Source organism: Lissotriton helveticus, chromosome 5_1 (genome assembly GCF_964261635.1).
Source record: "Lissotriton helveticus chromosome 5_1, aLisHel1.1, whole genome shotgun sequence".
NCBI lineage: Eukaryota > Metazoa > Chordata > Amphibia > Caudata > Salamandridae > Lissotriton > Lissotriton helveticus.
In genome coordinates, this window is record NC_136065.1 from 1,508,665,101 (window position 1) to 1,508,687,208 (window position 22,108).

General features: G+C 43.8%; 1 protein-coding gene across 1 annotated transcript in view; it reads left to right on the plus strand.

Moving 5' to 3' along the window:
* PLXNA2 (plexin A2) overlaps nucleotides 1-22,108 on the plus strand; it is a 561,219-nt gene that overhangs the window by 445,429 nt on the left and 93,682 nt on the right. Inside the window, exons 18-19 of the mRNA XM_078644504.1 lie at nucleotides 11,345-11,584; nucleotides 12,881-13,024. Coding sequence (XP_078500630.1) covers nucleotides 11,345-11,584; nucleotides 12,881-13,024 — 384 coding nt within the window. The remainder of the gene's footprint in view (nucleotides 1-11,344; nucleotides 11,585-12,880; nucleotides 13,025-22,108) is intronic.

Here is a 22,108-nt window from a genome sequence, read left to right on the forward strand (position 1 = left end):
GTGGGTTTTGAAGGTTTAATGGGAGCGCTGCGCTCTTTGTTATTTATTCTGTTATTCTCTTCATAATTCATTTCTGCTGAAAGGCTGTGTTCCAGTGCCATGCAGGGCAGGCCCACCTAAAAGCATCTGAGTTTTAAATGCTATTTACTTCATTTTGTTTTGTGTTTGTTTTTGTATGTAATGGACTGTACAAATAATTTTCACACTGGTCTATCTCATGAAAAGAAGCCTTCCCAAGCGAATGGTAGAGTAAGTGTGGGACTTTGCAACATGGCCAGGATGGGGTCATGGCGGGGGAGTGAAGTAGAGGCACTACATTTGTTATTAATGGGCAGCATTTAAAGAGAATTTTAAGTGCCACTGATGTTCACGAACTTCAGACTCACCTTTTGGGAGCTGACTAGGCGAAGGTTGATTTCAGCACGTGCTAATTAAGAGAAAAAACTCCGTTATGTCGAACATTTTTTTAATAAAGTCACGTTTATTATGCAGAAAAAGTAATTTATTGCTTTATGGCTTAGATTACACAATATGCAAGGATGACAATAAGCGTGGTTAAGAAATATTAGAGCATTGGAATGTGGGAGCTCCACTGAAGACAATGAAGTGGCTCGTAGTTAATAATGGCTGTTTGTCTTTCTGTCTCTCCCTTTTTAATTTAGGACATTTTACCCTCAGTGTGCACTACATTCCTTCTTCCTCGGGCTATACTGGTTGTTCAACACTCTCTCCCTTGTTATAGGCCCGAGTCAACTGGTTTTCAGGGCTTTTAACAACGAGAATAGCCCTCAGCAGGGGGCCATAAGGCAATTTGGGAAAATATTCATGTATATCCATCTTTAGTCCCAGATGTATTTGTTACTGCTTTTTTTAAGTGGTTATCAATTCTGGACCTTTATTTATATTTAAAAGAAGCATGTTTGCTTCAGTATTCAAGTTTTGGGTGAATACATAAGCTGCTTGTCAATACTGATGCAGCTTCTCTTCACTACTAGTTACATCTCTGCTGTGGGATGGGTTTTCACACTACACTGCCTTTATTTGTGAATCTTGAAACATATGTTCAAGGAGCGTCAGTGGGAAGGATTTTCATTTACGTTTTTGCTACAATAAATAATTTAATGTGCAGGACATGAAAAGGTAGCACTATGTACATCTCAGAGCGATAAATTGCTCACAGTTCCCATTTTTGGGTTCTAGGTCAAGTATCACGAAGTCCAAAAGGTTAATATTAAAACTTTTTTGCACCGCAACTGTTAAGACATTGTTGAATATCTCGAAGGTCCCACGAGTCCTTTTAGCATTAGTTGGACTGTAGGCCACGCATTTGACTTCAGACCTACAGGGAAGTCAGGTCTCCCAAAGAAAGCATGTAGGAGACACGGACCTTTCAAATAACGCAAGAAAGCACTCAAAAGTGTGCAGTAACCAAAAAATAATACTAGGCGAATACTTTCATATATACCTATACATCCACTTATACATACTTATATTCAAATGAAAAAAAAACAGGGCAAGTCCTACTATGCCGAATTCTCCAAGTTTAAATCATCATTTTTAAGAGCTATGCCTGTCCTCGGTCTGTGGCTGGGTTTGCCTCGCGTTCCTGGACCCCTTGCTGATGTTGCGGTTGGCTGATGTGCATGGAAAGGGGAGGAGAGTCTGGTGCATAGAAAGGTAGGGCCCTGGCAGAGTCAGTTGCATGTATGGGGTGCTAGGCCCCAGTGCCTGCAGAATATGACTGACCATATCTGTGCAATGTTTCCCCACATCCTGATGGGATCTTGGTGCTGTTCAACTTCGACCAGTGAGTCTCTGTGTTTTTTAGCTACTTTCCGCACAACTTCTCTTAGGTCTGAGGGTAGACTGTTCCAGATCTTCGGACCACATATGGAGAGATTTGCTGGGTTTTGTGCCTTCAGTGATGTCCTCTCTGGTGGATGAAAGAGTAAGTGGGAACATCTAGTGGTACACAAGTGGATATTGGCGATGTTTGTCCAACCTTCCATCAGACTTGCCTAACTTCAAAAGCTCCTGGACAGGTCCTTACCTCTTTATCTCTCCTTCCGGTTGAGGCCGGAAGTGCTCGCAGACCTTCTCAAGCTCCTGGTCCAGTCATCTCGCCATCCTGGTGACCTGAAGCTAAGCGAGAGGGAGGGACCGCCAACAGAGACCTGACACAGTCACTGAACATCTGCGTCCAAGTTTACTCGCGTGGCTGGATTGCACAAAACCGGCGCCGCAGTCTCTTACAGCCCGTTCCTTAAACTATCAGCTTGCTGCATTTTCCGGCTCCTTGCTTTTATCTTTGCTCATGGTCCAAGCTTTATTTTTCCTTAGATTTCATAATTGTGTGGAATGTTTACCTTCCCGTCTACCTCTTGCATTGCTTCAGAATGACGTGTATCCAACTTGACACAACTTCCTCAGCAGGACCCGAGGAGAGATAGGTTAGTGTTACACTTAACATCCACTTCCCTCACCACATGTTTCTGCAAAGGTAAAGCATGACGTGGGCACTTAACTGAATGTATACAAAGACCCACTCTTCTGCGACATGTCACAAATGTTTTTCTATTTTTTCAACGTGTGTGCGACTTTCACAACCATTCCCCACACTGGGCCACTTTTCACGACTTTTTTTGTTAAAATACCATGACTTTTTTGTGGGCAGAAAGTAGTGGACGAAGTTGTGGATGAACCAAACTGTTTACTAGAAGTTCCGGTACTGGCTTAATTTAAAGTTGCAGTCAAAAATCAGATTTTGCATTTGGCGTAGGACAGAAAACCCAACAAGAGCATCTCAGACAGTGAAAGCGTTTGTTGAGCAGAGAACATGTGCAGGACAGAGGGCAGGGAACATGTGAAGGAATGTGTCAGGACTGCATTTCAGCACTTTTTTATGGGGAGGAGGGATTATTTTTTAATTAAGTGAGCTACCTTCTCCCTGGTCTGAAGCCAGGGAGGTGAAGCTGTGGGCCCCATGGGCGAAAGATTCCAGCGAGATTACATTTCCCGAAGTTGTGCACTCAGCACTTTCTCATCTTCGCTCCAAAAGAAAAATAATAATTCTTGTCCTGCTGAGCGCGAAAAATAGAATAAAGAAGAAGCGTGTGGGTGCTCAGGCACCGAAATCCACACCAGTATATTATATTGATGCTGTGAAAAGCATGGCTTCGAGTTTGCTCTAAACGGTAGAGTGCCAAGCACATTGCAAGAAGCAGCTGTGGCAATTTTGTTATTAGAGGGAGGTGTTTGTGTGTGGGGTAAGGGTGTGTGTGGGGAGGAAGGGCTTTGTGTGCCTGCGTGTATGTGTTTCCAATTAAGTTTTACGTTCAATCCACAGCTTTTTTTGTCAATCCACCATGCAATGAAAACCACTGCACACGGGTGCGAGATGTACACACAATAGTACACACTGTAATGTAATAACACAACTTATTCGCCTGCTCGCTCATCACGTGAAAGGCCAGGTAATGGGTTACCTGTTTAATTCAATGCCGGAAATATCTAAATGAAAGCTATCCCAGGTAGGTTATGACTAACATTCAACAGAACATATTAAAATAGCTCATTTGTAGCTGCACCAGTACACCTCACCCAGGAGCATGGCCCAACAAAGTGAGCCATGCAAAAAAGATAGAACATCTCACAAGCATATATCACACATATGTCTGATAGAATGTTATCACGTTGCTTCCAACATTACTACCCACCACAAAATGCCACTAGTAAATGCATCAGTACACATTACAAAGAACATTCAGCTATCCCTAGGACAGCGTAGAATGAAATATAGGCAGCAGTCACATCACTCCAGACTGCAGTAGCTGCAATGGGATGCCATAGCGTAACACACAAACACATTGAACACATCATGTCACTTATGACCCCAACCATTATGGCGATTTTTACATCACAAGCCCAAAAGAGCACATTGCAACACTGCACAATATCCAAGTCGGCTTATAAGTTCAACCTAGCCAACAACACTGTGCCTTCCTAAATCCAGGGTTACAGGCATTTCAACAACTTAAGAGCTCAGTAAGCAAACTGTACACCTCCCTCTCTAAAATCAGTTACTCCCAGGGAAATAAATAAGACACGACCATTCAGAAATCAGATCTGACCCCCTATGGTCCTCCTGCAAGGCATCCATGTTCACATCACACACCAGGACACATGGCATCCTTATGGATGACCAGTCTGCAATACTACATCACATCAAATGATGACTTCGGACAATGTGGACACACCCATCCGAGACATGTCACGGTGCCAAAAGGACATACGACTAGCAAACTGACACTATACATAATACACCGTTGTATTCCTAAGCACTCTTAAGATTGCACTGCTTAGCTTTGCTGCTGACTGTCACTCAGAGGAAAGGTGGCAGTGACAGCCCCCCACCTGCAGGGTGCAGAAGGGGACGACTCCCTGTATTGGCACCTTCAGCTTATGGAGGGCTTTGCTCCCACAGTCCAATGGATGCGCCGCCATTGCTGTAGGTAGCACAGAGCCCTACAGCAGCAGATAAAAGGAAGGCGGTAACAGCTCAGCGAGAAACAGGGCTTTTTCTGACCGTGCCTCTAGTTAAATCTATTTTACTCTTATACCTGTTGTTCTAAATCCATGCACATATCAAAATAAATAAAAGGTTTTTTTTTCTGACCTTTAATTGGATAAATCCATTATCCTCTTATATATAGCCTTTGCCATCCTAAATGCATGCACATATCAAATAAACAAAAACGAGGCCTAATGTAACGTGAAAATTGGCTCTTCTGAGATGCCTTCTTTATCTTATGCTTTACACATGTGAATATACGAGCATACGCACTCTTACTCGTTTAAGGTCTTGGAGCCCGATGTAGGTGGCAAATACCGGTCGGAAACGGCCGAATTCGGCCGTTTCCGACCGGTATTTGGCATCTTGAGATGTAGGGGGCCAGATTTTACAGATTCTGTAAATTTACCGAATCGGTAAATTTACAGAATCTGTAAAATACAGAATCGGTATTTTTACCGATTCGGTACCTTCCAGATGTAGGTGGGACTTTTCAGAGTCCCTAAGGCATTACAGAATCGGTATTTTACCACCCAATCCAATTGGGTGGTAAAATACCGATTCCAGGTGTGCATGCACATGTGTGCATGCACACCTAGCCATGTGACAGACAGACATGCCCTTAGGGCATGTCTGTGTGCCACATGGCAAACATGCCCGTCTTTGGGGTGCTAGAGGGTGTCAAAGTGACACCCCCTACACCCTTGCAAAAATCGGTATTTACCGATTCTGTAATTACAGAATCGGTATTGCCCATTGATTCCTATGGGCTTCAAGGCCCATAGGAATCAATGGGCAATACCGATTCGGTATTTACAGAATCGGTAAATACCGAATCTTAACGATTCGGTATTTACAGAATTTGTAATACCCACATCTCCCCCCTTCATATTTACCGACTCTTAAAATACCGAATCGGTAAAATTCGGTATTTAAGAGTCGGTAAATTTGAATTACCTACATCTGGCCCTTGGTCATCTATGCTCAATGTAAGACTTTAGAGGAGCTCACAAGTTCAGAACTTGGAAATCAATCGATTGAATGCTTCAATGCTTTATGAACTGTACACCATTATACTGGGCAATAGTAACCCTCCTGATGGGAGGTTATGTGCACACGAAAGGAGACATTGATAGTTTAAAACATGGTTACACTGGGTAAAAGTAACTCTGGCGATAGGAATATATGTGCACACAAGGACATTGATATTTTAAAACATGGCTATTTTGTTACAAATCACAGTTTCTCTACAGTGATAATTACACGCTATAAAAAGATGTGGTTATGCCATGGAAGCTTTCTTTAGATCAGGCACCATCTACTGTAGAGTGCCCCCGTGTGGTTGCGTGATGCTGATGGTGCTTATCTGAATGAATGTACCAGTGAATAAGTGAAGTGGAAGCAGGTGGCAAACTCTTGTAGACCTGCCATACAATATTTAGTGGGAGTTTAGGGTGATTCGTTATTGGTTGTGCAGGAAACCTTTTTATCCTTGACTTTTTTTTTTCCTATTGTGAGTTTTCATGTTAGGGAATTAAACTAATGAATACACTCCTTGTCTGCAGGCCTGAGTGGTACTAACTTTATTACAGTTTTTTATGCTTTTCTTCTTATTTTGTCTCTTTTGCAAAGTTTTAGGATTCTGTAACACGTCATTCGCCTGTGGAACCTTTTCTTAAGCATGCACCACTGTGGCATTTTCTTCTAAAATGGTCCTATTGCATTGCACTGCAGGGACTGGAACAACACTTTGAATCAATTTTCTTACGCAGCGATGAAGAAGGTTCAGAGATTTTGAATTTTGCTATGTGAGACTTTCAGTACACCAGGGAGGAGCGGGGAGACAGGAGGGGAGCAGAGGAGATCCTCTTAGCGTGGTGTAAAATGCACCAGCCAGAGCTGTACTCTTCATCGTCTATGAGGTGTTATTGCAGCCACTATGACATAGTGTGTGTGCACAAGATACTTGTGTTCAGTGCATGCAGGTAAGCTGCACACATTGTGCTTTGCAAATGCCATAGTCCAAGTACCTCAACAGTGTTATTGCCACGCCCATGTTGGTATCTCCTTTCCAAGATCCTAGCCACAAAATACACTTTTGACTTCACGCTGGGTATCACCAACACACGAAAAGTCCACATGTTGTTTCCAAAACCTTAGCAAATGCCATTCTTTGACTGGCCACTAAAGTTGCACCAGTCTGTAAGCGCCACACACCAACAGCCAATAGCATGCTCTGCCTGCCCTTGGGTGTTACTGCTGCACTATAGCTGCTCAGTCACTTGATATGCTTTGCTAGTGTCATATTTGAAATGAAGTGCCTGGCAGGTGGATGGGTCACCCTATTTCATCGCCTCCAGCAGTCAGAGGAGTTCAGTACCTCTGTAGACTAGTATCGTTTTATGTGTTGCAATCTGAAACTTGCTTGGAACACTGTTTGAGATGGTGAACCTGCCTCGTTCTGTTTGATCTGAATTCCATTTAAACTCTTCCGATCATACTAGTGGAGAAGCGTGGCTCAGTGGTTAGAGGCGGCAGACCCGGAAGCTGAGATCGACCGTGGACCAGGGTTCGATTCCCCGCCTCGGCGGGTCTCGGGCTCAAAAATTCCACGGACTCGACAATTCTCGCTCCGGTGCCTACTCGAATCACGGGGTCACACTCTGCAACTCTGGGCAATAGCTTGCTTAATCTCCACTACGGCCCCTCGCGGCGGGATGCCTGGCTTTCACCTTGTGGACACCCTGCCGGGGTTTCTCACAGGGGAATACCAGGACGGGTTCCCTAAGCAAGCGCCAGGATGCCCTTTGGGTGACAGGTTTGCGCTATATAAGTACACCTACATTTACATTTACATTTACATACTAGAATTGTCAAAAAGGGTACAGTGCTGAACTAGTTAAAAATATGTTTTTCTAATTGCACTGGACTAGTAAAATTGAAAATTATTTTTCTGACTGATTGTTTGTACATTGGTTCCTGTCCTTCAATGTCTTCATGAACCCTCTGTAGATTGACTCTTGGATCTTGAGGTGTCGTTCTATCAATACGCCGGTGCCATCAAAGTCAAGTGTATTTGTAGATACATTTGTATGAATCTCCTAATACCATAAAACCCATAAAAACAAGTGTGGCCAGCATTCAGCAAGAGATGATGACCTACAGATATCTAAAACTCAATGCTCTAACACTGATTTCCTACTCTTCACCTTAAAATCCAACACCCTGCTGAGACTAAAATGATTAAACTCCATTGCAAGCACAGGTATGACTCCCAAAATTGTAATCTTAGCCAAATCGTTCGGGTCCATCTTTGAGGAAAGCCCATGCTTGAATTCCTACATCCAGTCCACGGTCAAATGAGCCAGCGCCCACTTACGTCAATTCAAAAAAACTCTAAACGCCTCTATTCGGAGCATAGATGTGGAAGCGCTACTGATCTCTATACTGGACTGCTGTGATTCTCTTCTTTCTTCTCTGCCAAAAGCTCTAAAGCTGTGCTTCACCCTGCCGCTTGACTCCTAATGAATGCAAAAAAGTATGGGGCCAGTTTCAAAGGTAGCTAAAAGAATCTGAAGTAGTATTACAGGAATAGTAAGCCAACTAGAAGCTATTGTTTTGATTTGGTGGATTCTTTATTTAATGATTGCTCTTTTGGCACACATGAAACAAAATCATGCTGATCTGTATTCCAAACTATGGGTCCAATTGACAAGGCATTTATAAGTATGTGATTTAGTACTCATGTAGCACAATTTCAGATACTATAAATGCCTTTGCGAATTTTCCCCAGTGACCACATCTTGCCCTAGCCTAATAAATATGAAATGTTACCAATTAAGGCACACATCCTTTTCAAAACAGCACGTCGCCTACAAATCCCTCAACCCCAATGGACCTGAAGTCTTGACTCAAGAGCATAGCATATCTATTGTCTTCCGCAATATCAAGACCTTGAACAATTTCACAATTTCAATATCATGCCCTATTAAAGATCACAGAGATCTTACTTGGAATTGCCCCAAGATTTAGGAACTCACTACCTTCTCAAATCAAAAATGCTGTGCCTCTCCACCTTTTAAAAAAATCTCTAAAAATCTTTCCCTCCCACAAATACCTGGCCCCTTGCTCATGCTGTCATACCTAAATGCTTTCCATCTTTAATTCAATTTGCAACTTTTGAATGTTGAGACTTTTTGACACTGCTCCCCTGTACAGGCACGCAAATGCTATATTACGGCACTCGCAGTTGTATGATATTTTGAATCCTACATGCTGTACTTACTTGTGCTTTATAAAACATAAATATAAAAACATTAAATATAATTAATTTGCACAGTAGGAGCATAGCAAACTGTTAGTCAGCCGATCCCACATTTCTTTCTAGCAGCGCGCTGAAAAGGCACGTGAGGTGAAGCGGGGGTGTCAACGTTGTGGGTGGAACTTTTTGAAATGATAAAGCTTCTTACAAGTTTTCTGGAAACAAACGTCCGTATGTAAAGCTTCTCCTTGAGTAGAGGCCACTAATCCCTACCCTGCTGCTTGATCAGCTAAGAGTTTTATTCGGAAATCCTATGGAGAAATCACACTTGTATATTGTCCCCGCTTAGTACTGTAGCTATGTATTCATAATAGCATATTTTAACAAGCATTGCTAAAGGCAATTGGTACAACTTGCATTTTGAGACCTGGCCAAAATGTTTTTCTACAAAGCCTTCTACAGCAAATTGAGGTAACACATTTTTTATTGCTTTTTGTATTGAATGCTTCTATGAGTTAAAGACTTGAATTTATGATGATTCGTTGTACTTTTGAGATGTAAAATAGACCCTCATGCCTTGCAATGCAAGCATTCCATGAAATGGAATGATACACCAAACAGGTAATAGCATGAGGGGAGAGGGTGATTCCCCTGTGGGATGGCACGAAAGCATACTTCCTGTGTATGTTAAAGAACTGATGACAGTAGATGAGAAAGACAGCTGCACTCTCAAGCCAGACCTAAACAGTGTGACTTGAAGCTGTACATGAAATAGCACATAGAGGAATTCTGCATTGTGATACAATGAGGTCTGGCCATTGGTGGAAAAGTCAGAGGAGATAAAGAAGCGAGTACCTTCTTGAGGGATGGATAAGCAAATTGGCATTGAGAGACAGGCACACACAGAGAAACACAGATTGGCAGGTACAAATAAGCACAGAGACAGACATTCTGACACATGGCACATGAAACCCTGATTATGAGGGACCTAGTTATTTGTGATACGTGCAGTAACTCCTGCTAATACACGTATCGCAGTTTTGGGTTTGTGATAACTTCTTCGGGAGGCAGATTGCACCAGCCCATTTCTCCTGTTGGCGCTGGCTGAAACAGAACCAACTACTAAAAGTGAGGAGAAGATGTGGTGTAATGGCCAGAGCTGCCGACTTCAGACTTGGCGAACATGGTTCCAGTCTTGATGTCGGCTCAACATCCTCTGAATCTGGGCAAATCACTTAATCTCCCATGCCTGTCATAAATCAATTTGTCTTTAACCGGTGCTCATGAAAAGTGCCGGTGTTGATGATTAAGTGCCAGTGCTGAGCACTGGAAACCACCAGCTCAAATTAAGCACTGCTCCCAAGCCAATCACGCCGCTGCGGAGCAGCGTTGTGATTGGGCTGAGCGCCATGATTTATCGCTCAGAGAGGGACTGGGAGGCTGTGCATGTTCTCCACCAAGGCTGTACAATATAGATGGTGGAGAACATGCAACGTGTGCATGACGGTTTGGCCTGCCGAAGACGTCCGGCCAAACCTTTATGCGTGCTTAATGTGCAGCAGCTACCACTCCTCCTCCCTCTGGGTCATGGCTGCAACTACACTACTAAAAATAAAATGATAATAACGGCCCATTATTATCATTTTATTTTTCCTGTGCACTGCTTTAAAGCAGTGACACGACGCTCCACCGCCTTAGCGGAAGAGCCGCCACTGCATATTATTCCAAAAAAGTTGTAATTGGCTGGCATTTATTCCACCCTATCCATTCCAACTCAGCGGTGTTGGATTTTATCAGATGAGATAAATGTCATACCACATACTGGGCCACTCGTAATGAGAGCCAAAGAAGCAGACAGGCCTGCAAGCAGAGCAGCATCAATCTAGCACTACAGAGACAGACAGGCACACACAAGCAAACATCACAGAAAAACAACTCGTCGCCTATTAATATTTTACCTCTTGAGCTTTATTTTCACGTAGTATTCATATCCACTACTGCTCCAACATTGGCAACCTCTTTCCACAAACTCCATTATATTTGGCCTTTTAAAACCTGTAATCTATTAATAATATTTGTATGCTTCATTTTGTTATGTATGAGTTTGTATTTGGTGACATATATGTACTGTCTGCAGTAATACAGAGAGAGGTGGGGGATGGAGAGGCAGACAGTTTCAGCTATAGATGAAACTAGAGATAGATAGGCAGGGGCGAGACTAGAAATAAGGCATCCACCTCTATAGATGCGTATACAGAGGCACTACGATTATTGTATACTTATTTTTATTTCACAAATTTTTTGTTGTGAAGCTTTCTAAGGCTAACAGCCTTGTTTATGCTTCCAAGTGTGCAAAGAAAATTAAATACAAATATAGAGACAGAAGATATGCCACTGACAGCAATAGACAAGAAAGACAGAGAGACTGAGACTTAGACAGGTACAAAGACAGAAACAAAGGAGGGTTTGTCGCGTAAACAAAAGTTTGCATTTTCTCCTTTATTTTGCCACAGGTGTGCAAGGCTGTGAATGCTTCGGTGCTCTCGTGCTTGGCTCCCTCCCTCACCAGCGAGTACCGACCGGGTTTGGACGCTGTCGAGTACCCTGATGAGTTTGGTTTCATCTTCAACAATGTCCAGCCTCTGCTCGTCTTCAATAGCACAAAATTTGTCTACTACCCCAACCCCACCTTCGAGGTCCTGAGCACCACAGGGGTCCTGGACCAGAAACCTGGATCTCCCATCATAATGAAGGTAAGGGGATGGAAGGGACTCGGGCCTGCTTTAGAGTTTGGTGCGTGGGTGCTCCATCACAGTTGTGACAGACACCCAGCCCGCTATGTTACGAGTGCAATGGGATATAATGCGCTTGCGCTTTGGCAGCGGGGTACTATATTTGAGACATCATCCGATCACCTGAAATGTGTTTCACAGTCCTTAGAGGCAATTACATACATTTAAACCTGCCTTTTTAGGTCTTACTTCATGAGTGATGTTCGCTGCATTCATTCATATAAATATATTTTGAAATATAGGAACAAAGGACTTGGAAGAGATGCATGGAATTGCCTGCTATGTAACTGGCTGAGCAAGAGAAGAATGCAAGTTATATGTTTCTAGAGTTGAGCTTTCTCACTACAATAATGTATTGTTTGATGTTTTCATTGGTAGTGCGGTTAGAAAGAAGGCCTGCTTTATGTATAAAGCATTCAGGGCAGGTATGGAATAGCCTATTTGTAAAAATAATCCATCATGTCTATTTGCAAAGATTTATTGCATACAAATTAAGTTTCATATGCATTGTTTCAAATTTCCAAAACTCTCGAATTCGGTTAAAGCAGTAAAATAATTCGGTTAAAGCAGTAAAAGAAAAGAAAATTATCTACATCATAAAGACCACATTTTTGGGGTTTTTTTGTATCAAATCCTACCTGTGTGCTTGTATAAAGGCATATTTGCCAAAGTGGCCATGCCAGTTGTGCCGCTCTCAGCCCCTTCCAGCTTTTCAGTTAAAACAATGTTTCGTTTTCTGAATTAGGTCACTACAAGTGTGGGTTTGCAAATGCATTTGTTTTCCGGCCCAAAAAATCTAGATTTCATAAGGGGTCAGTTGATAAGAGAGAAAATCTACACTTCGCTTTATGTAAGCTAAACCTTTTGGCTTTGTCAAAGGCTCCTGCATCTACCAACAGCGCAGGGCCATCCCCTGCTCTGCACTGCATAGCAGCCAGGTCACGGACTCTGCACAGGTGGAGCTATCACAGCTTTGAAGCCTCTGAGCTCAAGTGCTTTAGTCTACTTGGGAAGTCATGCCAGCTTCTGAGATTATTTTCAGTGATTTTAGAAGAAAGGACACGCCAATGCAGTATACAGTGTATTTTTGCGTGCCAACGTTTGTGCATGGCACCAGGGCTGGTCTCGGTGTAGCACTAATAAGGTGGCAGAAGGATGAGTGCCCCCTCTGCAGCTCATTGACCTCACCCATGGATTTACCCTCACACTTGAAATGCTACCTACCTTTCTTTCTCTTTTTCTCCTTTTCTCCACTAGGGTAAGAATCTGTGCCCACCTGCCCCGGGGGGTGCCAAGCTCAACTACTCCGTGTTGATTGGTGAAACTCCCTGCACGGTCACAGTCTCCGAGACTCAGCTGTTGTGCGAACCCCCAAACCTGACCGGGCAGCATAAAGTTATGGTAAGGCTTGTGATGACAATACGTTGTTAAAATGTATCTCTGCGCTACTCATATTATGAGCTATAAAAAGAGAAAGTTAGCCCGCACCACTGATGCATGAGCCTGGGACCCACAGGTTACACGGTGGACACGAGCAGCTGGGATATCTCATGGGGTTCGTTGCTTCATGAGTTTAACTCTGTGCACTACATGCTTTCTTTAGCGGCGATCTCATTCACTTAAATAAATGCAGTCCCTCCATCCTTCATTTATTTCCCCCTCTTCATGTTTTCCCTCATTCCACTAGCCCCCTTTACTCATACTTCCTTTCTGCATTATTTTATTAATCTTTTTTACATTCCTCCCATCTTTCCTTCTCTCTCACCTGTTTTCGCTTTGACAATTGCCCTTCTCCCTGGCTGTGGCTCGGCTCCAGGCCCTCCTGGATCCTCGAGCCCACGACGAGCTGAGCTTTCATGAAGCCTGTGCCTACCACCCACGTTCTAACCTCGCGCACCGAGGGTTAAAGATAAAGCATTATCTTTTGATGTAAAACAGGAGCAAGGAACAGATACCCATCTAGCGTCTGAAAGCACACTGTGAAACCAGGAACTCTGGTATCAATCCTGGCTTCCCCCACCTGACCAGTTTGTGTGATCCTAGGCAAATATTTTATTTTACTGAGCCACCTTTGTTTTCACTATCACGAGAGCACCTTGAAATGTGAGTTTAGGATGTGCACGTTACAATGCCTCATGTGTTTGATTTAATAGACTAAATGTTGCTTCCTTTTTAATAACAATCTGGCCACATACAGTACATAGAACAATTCCCTTACCTTGTTGTCAGGGCAGCGTGGGGATGGGGGTGCAAGAGTAATCTAACTTCCTATTTAAAAACAAACTCTTTTAACTATGCAGTGATGTGATCTGATGTATTAAGGTGAAACACTTCCGTGTGTTAAATATACATATTCAAGTTTGAAGAGACTACCATATGTTTACATGATGTTTGTTGCATGATTTACATGCCCATGTTTTACATGGCTTGGCTCGTCCATGGGCTTGTAATGCCAAACCGGTCCCTTGTGTCGGCTCGGACCTGTCAATTTGTTGACTCGCCCACCTCTACATGTGCCTCAATGTGATCACCATGGATACATTAATTAATGCGACTTGTCGGCGTGTCTGTTGTTTCTACAACCATCCATCAGACGTAAATCCACCATTTCTGTATAATGCTTGGGGGTTGAGACCTCTGATCGGTATGCTAGCAACCTTGGACAGAACAGGGCATAGGCTAACAACAGAAACCATTCTGAACTCTTTAATTGAACACCTGAGGATTACGTCCCAAGGACCACAAATGATCACCCTGCGTTAAGACTCGTAAATAACCAGATAGAGTGGCCAACTAAGAAGGAAGCCATAGTAAAGTCTAAAGAAAACCTGTTCACTGGGAGCCTTTCTCCGGTGGTTATAAGGGCCATACAGTGTAGCGAATAAAAAAACAGTTCTCATCACCCAGTCTTGCATCACGAACACACCAACAATAAGAATTATAGAATGTTTGATGACGTCATTCATGGGATGGCTTCCTTAAGGAGTAGGGCAAAGCCGGATTAGAATCATGAACATAATAAACAGGCTAGGTGTTTGAATGAAAGAGTAAGATAGGGACACGCTGAATGTATCTTTTGGAATATCCTGGCTCATCGAAGGGTTCACAGAACTCTGTGGTCACAATTAGCCAAAATTGACAATCGAGTGAAAATTGCTTCGGGAACATCGCGCCTGTTTCCATGCCTCATAACTTATTTTCTCACACCGCCCTTAGTGGCAGCTCCAGTCGCCTCGCTCCTGCATTGTGCGCTGTAGCGAGAGCTTGACCCACAACTAATTATGATTTTCCAGCTTTAGCAGCAGAGACAGATTTGTACCATCACATTGCATTTTCCAGGAGAGCGATTCTGATGACCCGCAGCCTTGGCATCTGACTAGGCTGAGTCTATAACTTCCCCCGCCAGTGCGGCCAACCTACTTTTTGTGCAGCCGGTGCATTTTTCCTGCAAGCCTGCACTCCTTGTGAGTCACCCAAGCCTTCAACGCACTCCGTTTGTTCCTGTTGCTCTACTTGAATTTTTCTTGTTCCACACTTCTATTTTTCTTTCGCTTTATTCTTTTACCCGTCCACCATTCTTTGATGTAGTAGTTCTGTTGCACTGCTCTAGAAAACAAAGGGCGATATTACAAGAAATGCTATATAGGGCAGGAAGTAGCTGGGTGCATCGCATACGCTTGATTGGCCAAATACATGTTTGCATTCCTGGAAAGCAGGGGTTGTCAACATTTTATGTAAAAAGGGTTGCTTAAGTCAGATGAAAATACCAAGACACCTTTAACTTTAGTGTGGTAATAGTGATCACTCCAGACAAGATTACACTAGTGGCCACCCCGTGCAGGATTACCAGCAGTGCTCTCTTGCATCAGGCAGAGTTACCAGCAGTAATGGCAAAAAGGCTTTATCATTGTGGAATGTCTTGCACAAAGGTAATAATATCAGTAATACATCGCCCCAATGGCTCATGATTTATCACTCAGATACCAGCTTTAAATATATTAAAGATATTTTGAAAATCCATCAATTTTTCTCCTAACGTTAAGTTATGAGTTATAAGAATGCACACATTTTCGTTTTGAGCACAAGCTTTTCACTTTTGGGATACACATATTAATTCAGCCAAGCACACGCTTTTAATTTAGGAGGCTGGACTGCACACAGAACAGCTACCTCCAGGTAACTGACGCGCTTCTCATTGGAAATGCTTGCAGCAAAGCCTCCATTCACCATAAAGGCGGCCCACTAAACCCATTTATTAAATGGGTTCCTAGCCTTCCTGGAACATCCATTTCACACGAAATGAGCAGTTATTTCCATTGCAGTCCTTCTTCTATTTTGAGCGCTGTTTGGAGTGTGCAGCCGGAAGTGATGCAGCTTGCTTGAAGGTCCCTGCAATGTTGCCTGACCTCTTGGCTGTACAGCGTGCTTCCCCAGTAGGCCTTGTTGTTTGTTTGAGGCCGAGCACCAGCTACAGAGCTCCAGTACTTTGGAGATGGGGAGTTCGCACAGTCCCGGTATGGGCTGCCAGCGCCACTGCTGCAGTGCAGAGTACCTGGGGCACGAGCCGCGCCCTCCACTCTCTCACCAGCTCAATCCATGCCTGAGCGGCATCATTATTCAAAGAGAAATGCAGAAAAGGATAGGCAGGAAGCTGGCAAATAAGGTTTTTTTAAGTTACAACGTGCGCCCTAATAATCATATTTTACTGCTTAATAACTCTTTTCTGCAAACTAGCTCAGAGGCTCAGTGGGCGAGCAGTGGAGAAAAATATACCTCTTTTTAGACAGCATTTTGCTTGGAGCTCCCCTTTAACCCCTCCCATGCTCATGACGAGCTCAGCTCGTTATGAGCCACGGTTGCCGTGTGCTCATGACGAGCTGAACTCGTCATAACGGCTCCAACGCTCGCACGCGGGGCTAATTCCCCCGCTGTGCTGAGCGTTCCATAAAAACGGGTGGGGCCGTGACGAGCTCAGCTCATCATGAGCACACGGCCACCGTGGCTCATGACAAGCTGAGCTCGTCACGAGCACCGGGGCGCTGTGCGCGCCCCTCAGCACAGCGGGGGAATTACCCCCGCGGCCAAGGGGTTAAACATATGCTTAGTAAGCAGTTTGCTCTGTGTTCACTCACCTTGGAGTGGTGAAGGGCCATGTAATGACTACCGCTCTTATTACTTGAGTGAGTCTTTCACTGCAGCCCCAGGAAGGCCGGTGGGGCTGGAAAGGATCCATGTGTCCTGACACACCGGACAGTGCTGGATACCGTGGGTAGTGTGGGCCCCGAGAGAAGTTTGAAAAGGGACAGAAATGGCCTGCCAGGAAATTCGCTTGCAGGATGACACTCGTGAAAAGCAGCAAGACACGGGCACACTCAGTTACATTTCAGACGTTCTCGTTGTCTCTGAAATGTGACTCTACGCCGAACATCCTTGCCTGCAAGGCCTGCTTCACTTCTGCCATTTTCCAGTATCTGGCTACCCTCGTGCATGGATGCAAGGAGAGTGTGAGAAATGAGTGGGATACGAAGTGACGGCACGGAGACGTCAGTAGCAGTACAACAGAGTGACAGATCCTGGACTGGCCTACATAGCGAGGTTTCTGTTGGATTTGACATGGCTTCAGGCACAGGTTCTTTGAAGTAGTTCCTGGGACTCACAGTGCTCGTCCTTGAAACTGCACCAAACAACGGCCCCTGGGTGCACTGTTCAAGTAACAAGAGTTTGATAGGCCGTGCTTTTAATGTAAATAACCCCGTGCCTTACAGAGGCCCTGAAGCCTCCCACTATTCCATTGCAACAGGTGCTCTGGTAAGATTCGGTAACCATGGCAGCCTGAGCAGACAAGGCGCCTAGATGGTCCACTCTACACTGCTAAACATGCGCATCATTGCTGGCTCCTCCCTCTGTCCACCGCACCAGGCACCTCGAACTACCCACCAGTGCCGACTCCTCCACCTGCCCACCATTACCGGCTCAAGAGGCTGCCAGCGGGTGCCAGCTCCTCACACTGCCCACCACTGCCAGCTCTTCAAACTGATGACAAATACTCACTCCTTGCGCTACAGACCAGCACCTTCTCATACGCTGTCAAAAGAACTACTTGCCCATTTCTGCAGATTCCTTACACCTCCCACCACCACAACTTACTTGCACTGCCCACCACTGCCTGCTTCTCACTAAACATTAATGTAGCTTTTTTTCACACTCAGCAGTGCCATCTGTGCACCAGTGTCAGCTCCTCAGATTGCCTTCATGTGTGCGTCAAACTAGTTCCAGAGACCAGTGGAAGCGTGTGGCTCCACAAGCAGCGATCTTCTGACCTCTTCACTGCTCAGGCGGCGATCCTCTGACCTCTTCACATCACAAGCATTGATCAACTGACCTCTTCAATTCACAAGCAGCGATCTTCTGACCTCTTCACTTCTCAAGCGACGATCCTCTGACATCTTCAATTCACAAGCAGTGATCCTCTGACCTCTTCAATTCACAAGCAGTGATCCTCTGACCTCTTCACTTCACAAGCGGTGATCCTCTGACCTCTTCACTTCACAAGCGGTGATCCTCTGACCTCTTCAATTCAGAAGCGGTGATCCTCTGACCTCTTCAATTCACAAGTGGCGATCTCTGACCTCTTCAATTCACAAGCGACGATCATCTGACCTCTTCACATCACAAGTGGTGATCCTCTAGCTTCTTCGCTTCACAAGCAGTGATCCACTGACCTAATTGCTTCACAAGCAGTGATCCACTGACTTCTTCACTGAGTTGGCAGCCAGTGTTTACAGTGGGGCTTCTTGTCAAGTGAAACCTCCCTGCGCTCTAACTGTATGTTTCTGGTCCTCTTCTAGCCTTTCTACAACATCCTTTTACTCCCTCTCATCTCTCTCTCTATATAACACTAACCTCATTTCCCTCTCCTGCACAAACATTCACTCTGTCATCAATCCACCGTGGTCCTCCTTCCTTCCTCTGCCCTCGCTCCATACTTCTCACGCCCACTCTATTGGCCCTCTATTGTTTTTTCCTTTCTATCTCCTCTTTCATATCTCCTGCTTTCCCATCTCCTTCTTGCTATATACTCCTGCCCTCTCCCATTAGAGGCCTTTGTCCCTGATTCGTCCTATGCTTGGTTGCTCCCAGTGACAGGTCTGTCTCTGCCACTCATCAGCTGTCTGAGCAGTGGCCAGGACTGAGGTGAGCGAACATCAGAGGCCTTAGAACACTCAGTGTTAGCTCTAGTCCATGTAAATGTGCAGAAAATACTCCCGAGTGAGGCAAGTAGGCAGTGTGGACACATCCTCCATTCACCGTTCTCGTGTTGCACTCATTTAGAAGGTAGCCTCATTTTGTACACAATTTAACTTGGAAACGTGAACATTAACCCACTGAATCATTATCAGAAGACTCTCAAATGTGACAGGTTGAGAGGTAATGACTCCAACAATCCTAGTGCTGGACATAAGTTGACTATGGGTCCAAGCTAAAGCATTGTTAACACCAAATAGCCCAAACTATTTTCTTTGTTCCTTCTTGTCTCATATTTAGCACTCATTTTACTTCCTAATAATTTTTCTTTTTTCTTTCTTCATCCTTTTTTCTTTATTTTCTTCCTTTCCTCACTTCCTTTAACGCTTTGTCCTACCTCTCCTTTATTGTTGAATGGCTTCCCCTTTGCCTGTTTAGATCACTATTTTTTTAAGTTCCTTGTCTTTTTTCCTCTTCACTTTCTTTGCCTTTGTCCATTTTCTCACCTTCGTTCCCTGAATTCTCTCCTCTCCGCATTGATGCCTGCTTCCCAGGCCTTGTAACATGTTATTTTTAGCCCTATTTCATTATCTTAACTCTATTTGCCACTTAGCCTGTTCATTCTTTTCAATGTGTCATTAGCCTTCTTCTACCCTGTCCAAGTTCTAAGATAGTGGCGGGATATGTTGGGCTGGTTCATGCCACCCTTACCCTCTTGCATCATCACATTCAATCCAGCTGTAATCATCAGGGGTGGCAAATAGCTCAATTATTAGTCCTGGCTTACATGTGAGTATCAGCTCCCCAGTGCCAAAATAAGGTTCCTAATGAGTTACTGAGAGCGATGGCATTCTGGTGCAAGAATATTTTCAGCTGTGGTTCCCATTTAAATACATTGAAAAAGAATGGTGTTCAGAACTCCGAAAACTCAAATAAACTAGGCAAGACTATGTTTGTGCTAACGCGGGATTACTGGTTACTAATTATCTTACCAAATCCCATTTCCTGTCGACTGAATCGTTGGTACCTGTCTTGAGTAAAAGGTAATCTCACACTAAACAATCAATTTAAGAACTTACACCACTCTAAATGACCACTGACCAAAATTAAGTTTTAAAGATTTAATATAAAGTCAAAGATAACTGAAGATACAAACTTCTCAAAATGAGATTCAAAAGGTATATCGGTATCACTATGAACATGAACTTCTTGAATAGTCTGAGTCTGAAGAACAAAATAATAAGTACAAGCTCTAATAACATGAGCGTTGCCAAAATGAATACAAGTTGCAACCTCAAAGTCATTACAGAAAAGAAAATTAAGGTTAGTCTGTCCCTACACTATACTAAATGACATCCCTACTTAGCAAGATCTTAACCCTCTAGGTGTCAGCCGTGGTGATTTCCTAAGAAGATCACGCACTTCTCTTTGTCTCTTCTCAGATAATGGGTCTCTCCTGATCAGCCTATCTGCCTACCCATCCGCTTCCTTAGGCTCCCAAAATCATCTGCTCTGCTCTCCTCCCGGGTCACTTTCCCTAATACCAAATCACATTTCCAATAGAAACGCCCCTTGGGACGCCCCTCACGTGGTACATCTTTCCGCGGCAAACTCCATGATGGTACTCTTGAAGACCCTCGTTAAAGTTGACCTTGGTTCCCAGGCTTCTTCTTCAGTGCGCTGATACCCCCTGAAATTCCTGGAAACTCCTACAGGCCTGCGCAAGGCGCCACTGAACAAAGTCCCTTTCATTCGAGCTGATTAGGACCCTCGCACCTGCATACAGCTCGTCCTGCAGTGGGCCTCAAATTCCAGACTTCACCATATCTTAGGCCATAAAACACTCTCAGAGCTCCATACTGGACACCTCACGACCTCTCCTCTAACGAGCACATGACGATTTAAACTACATGACATTATCTGCTCTGGCCTACTTGATTTACATGCAGCAGGTTCCTGCACTCTTAAAACGTTAACTTGATTTAAACAGCAAACATTCTTAACTAGCATACGTTTCTAAAATAACACATCTATAAAGCATATACTTTTAACCCTAAGTTCAATAGTACATTTTGAAAGAACCATGTCAACCTTGTCTCACATTATTTTAGCAGCACGTTTAGATTTGCTTGTGAATTGCCATGAGGCCTACACAAAATACTGGGTTTTAGAGTTACATTCAACTCTTACATTATTCCTTTAACATGAGAACGTGAGGTTTTCATATTCATCCCAAACATTTCTACATTAGTCTCACACAGTTATGATTATTGTTACTCTACTTAAACATTCTATGCATTTCACCACTGAATATAAGACACTCGGTGTATTTCACTTCTAAATATAAACACTCTGGTGCAAAGTACATGTTAACTAACTACGTGCTTGTAAATATGGCGTACTTATACATTTTTTTCAAACTTGTGCTCTCTCAGTCCCCCCTTTGATGACCTTTAGGGGTCATCATTACCATGACACAAAAATGTAGAACCTTTAAAGTGAAGACAGGGCAGTACCACTTCTTTTCATACTCTCTAATGCTTTCAGACTCTTATATTGAGTGTCCTGCATCGCTGTCAACTCTTCTTCCTGTTTCTTCATAGCTCTCTGTAACCTATTTGCTCTATACCATTGATACAAACGCACCAATCCCCACAAAGTGATTACACAAATCACTACTATGATGATGGGTTTCAATATGTACCAAACGATACCCTTTCCTAAGTTGGCAAACCAACTTCCAACTTTACCCATTCCATGGCCTACTTTTTCCCACACATTTACCTTTGCCAGGTCCTCAATTTCGTAGTGTATGGCAGTGATGTTTTGTATATACTTCTCTAGAGGCTTTGAATTGTCTGGAATGTAAGTACAACATTCCTGGACCTTCAAGGCCCTACAGACTCCTCCCTCTTTTGCTAACAGAACATCTAAAGCAAGTCGGTTCTGAAGAACCATTGCCCTAATCGATTGCATCTCCCCTTCTATCAGCATCAAGGATCTTGCAGTACTGGCAGACAGTCTATCTACGACTGTAGCTAACCTCCTGATCTTAATGTCATTCATTATCAATCCTAAGAAAGGGAATGCAGCACCTATTACATCTCCGACTACTTCTGCTGCACCCAGCCCTCGCTTCCATCTAGTTGATATTTCTTTCTTAGGCGTGTCTAAATTCTCAACATGATATATTTTAGGGAAGACAACAGCCAGATAGCATGATCCGTACCAATTATCTGG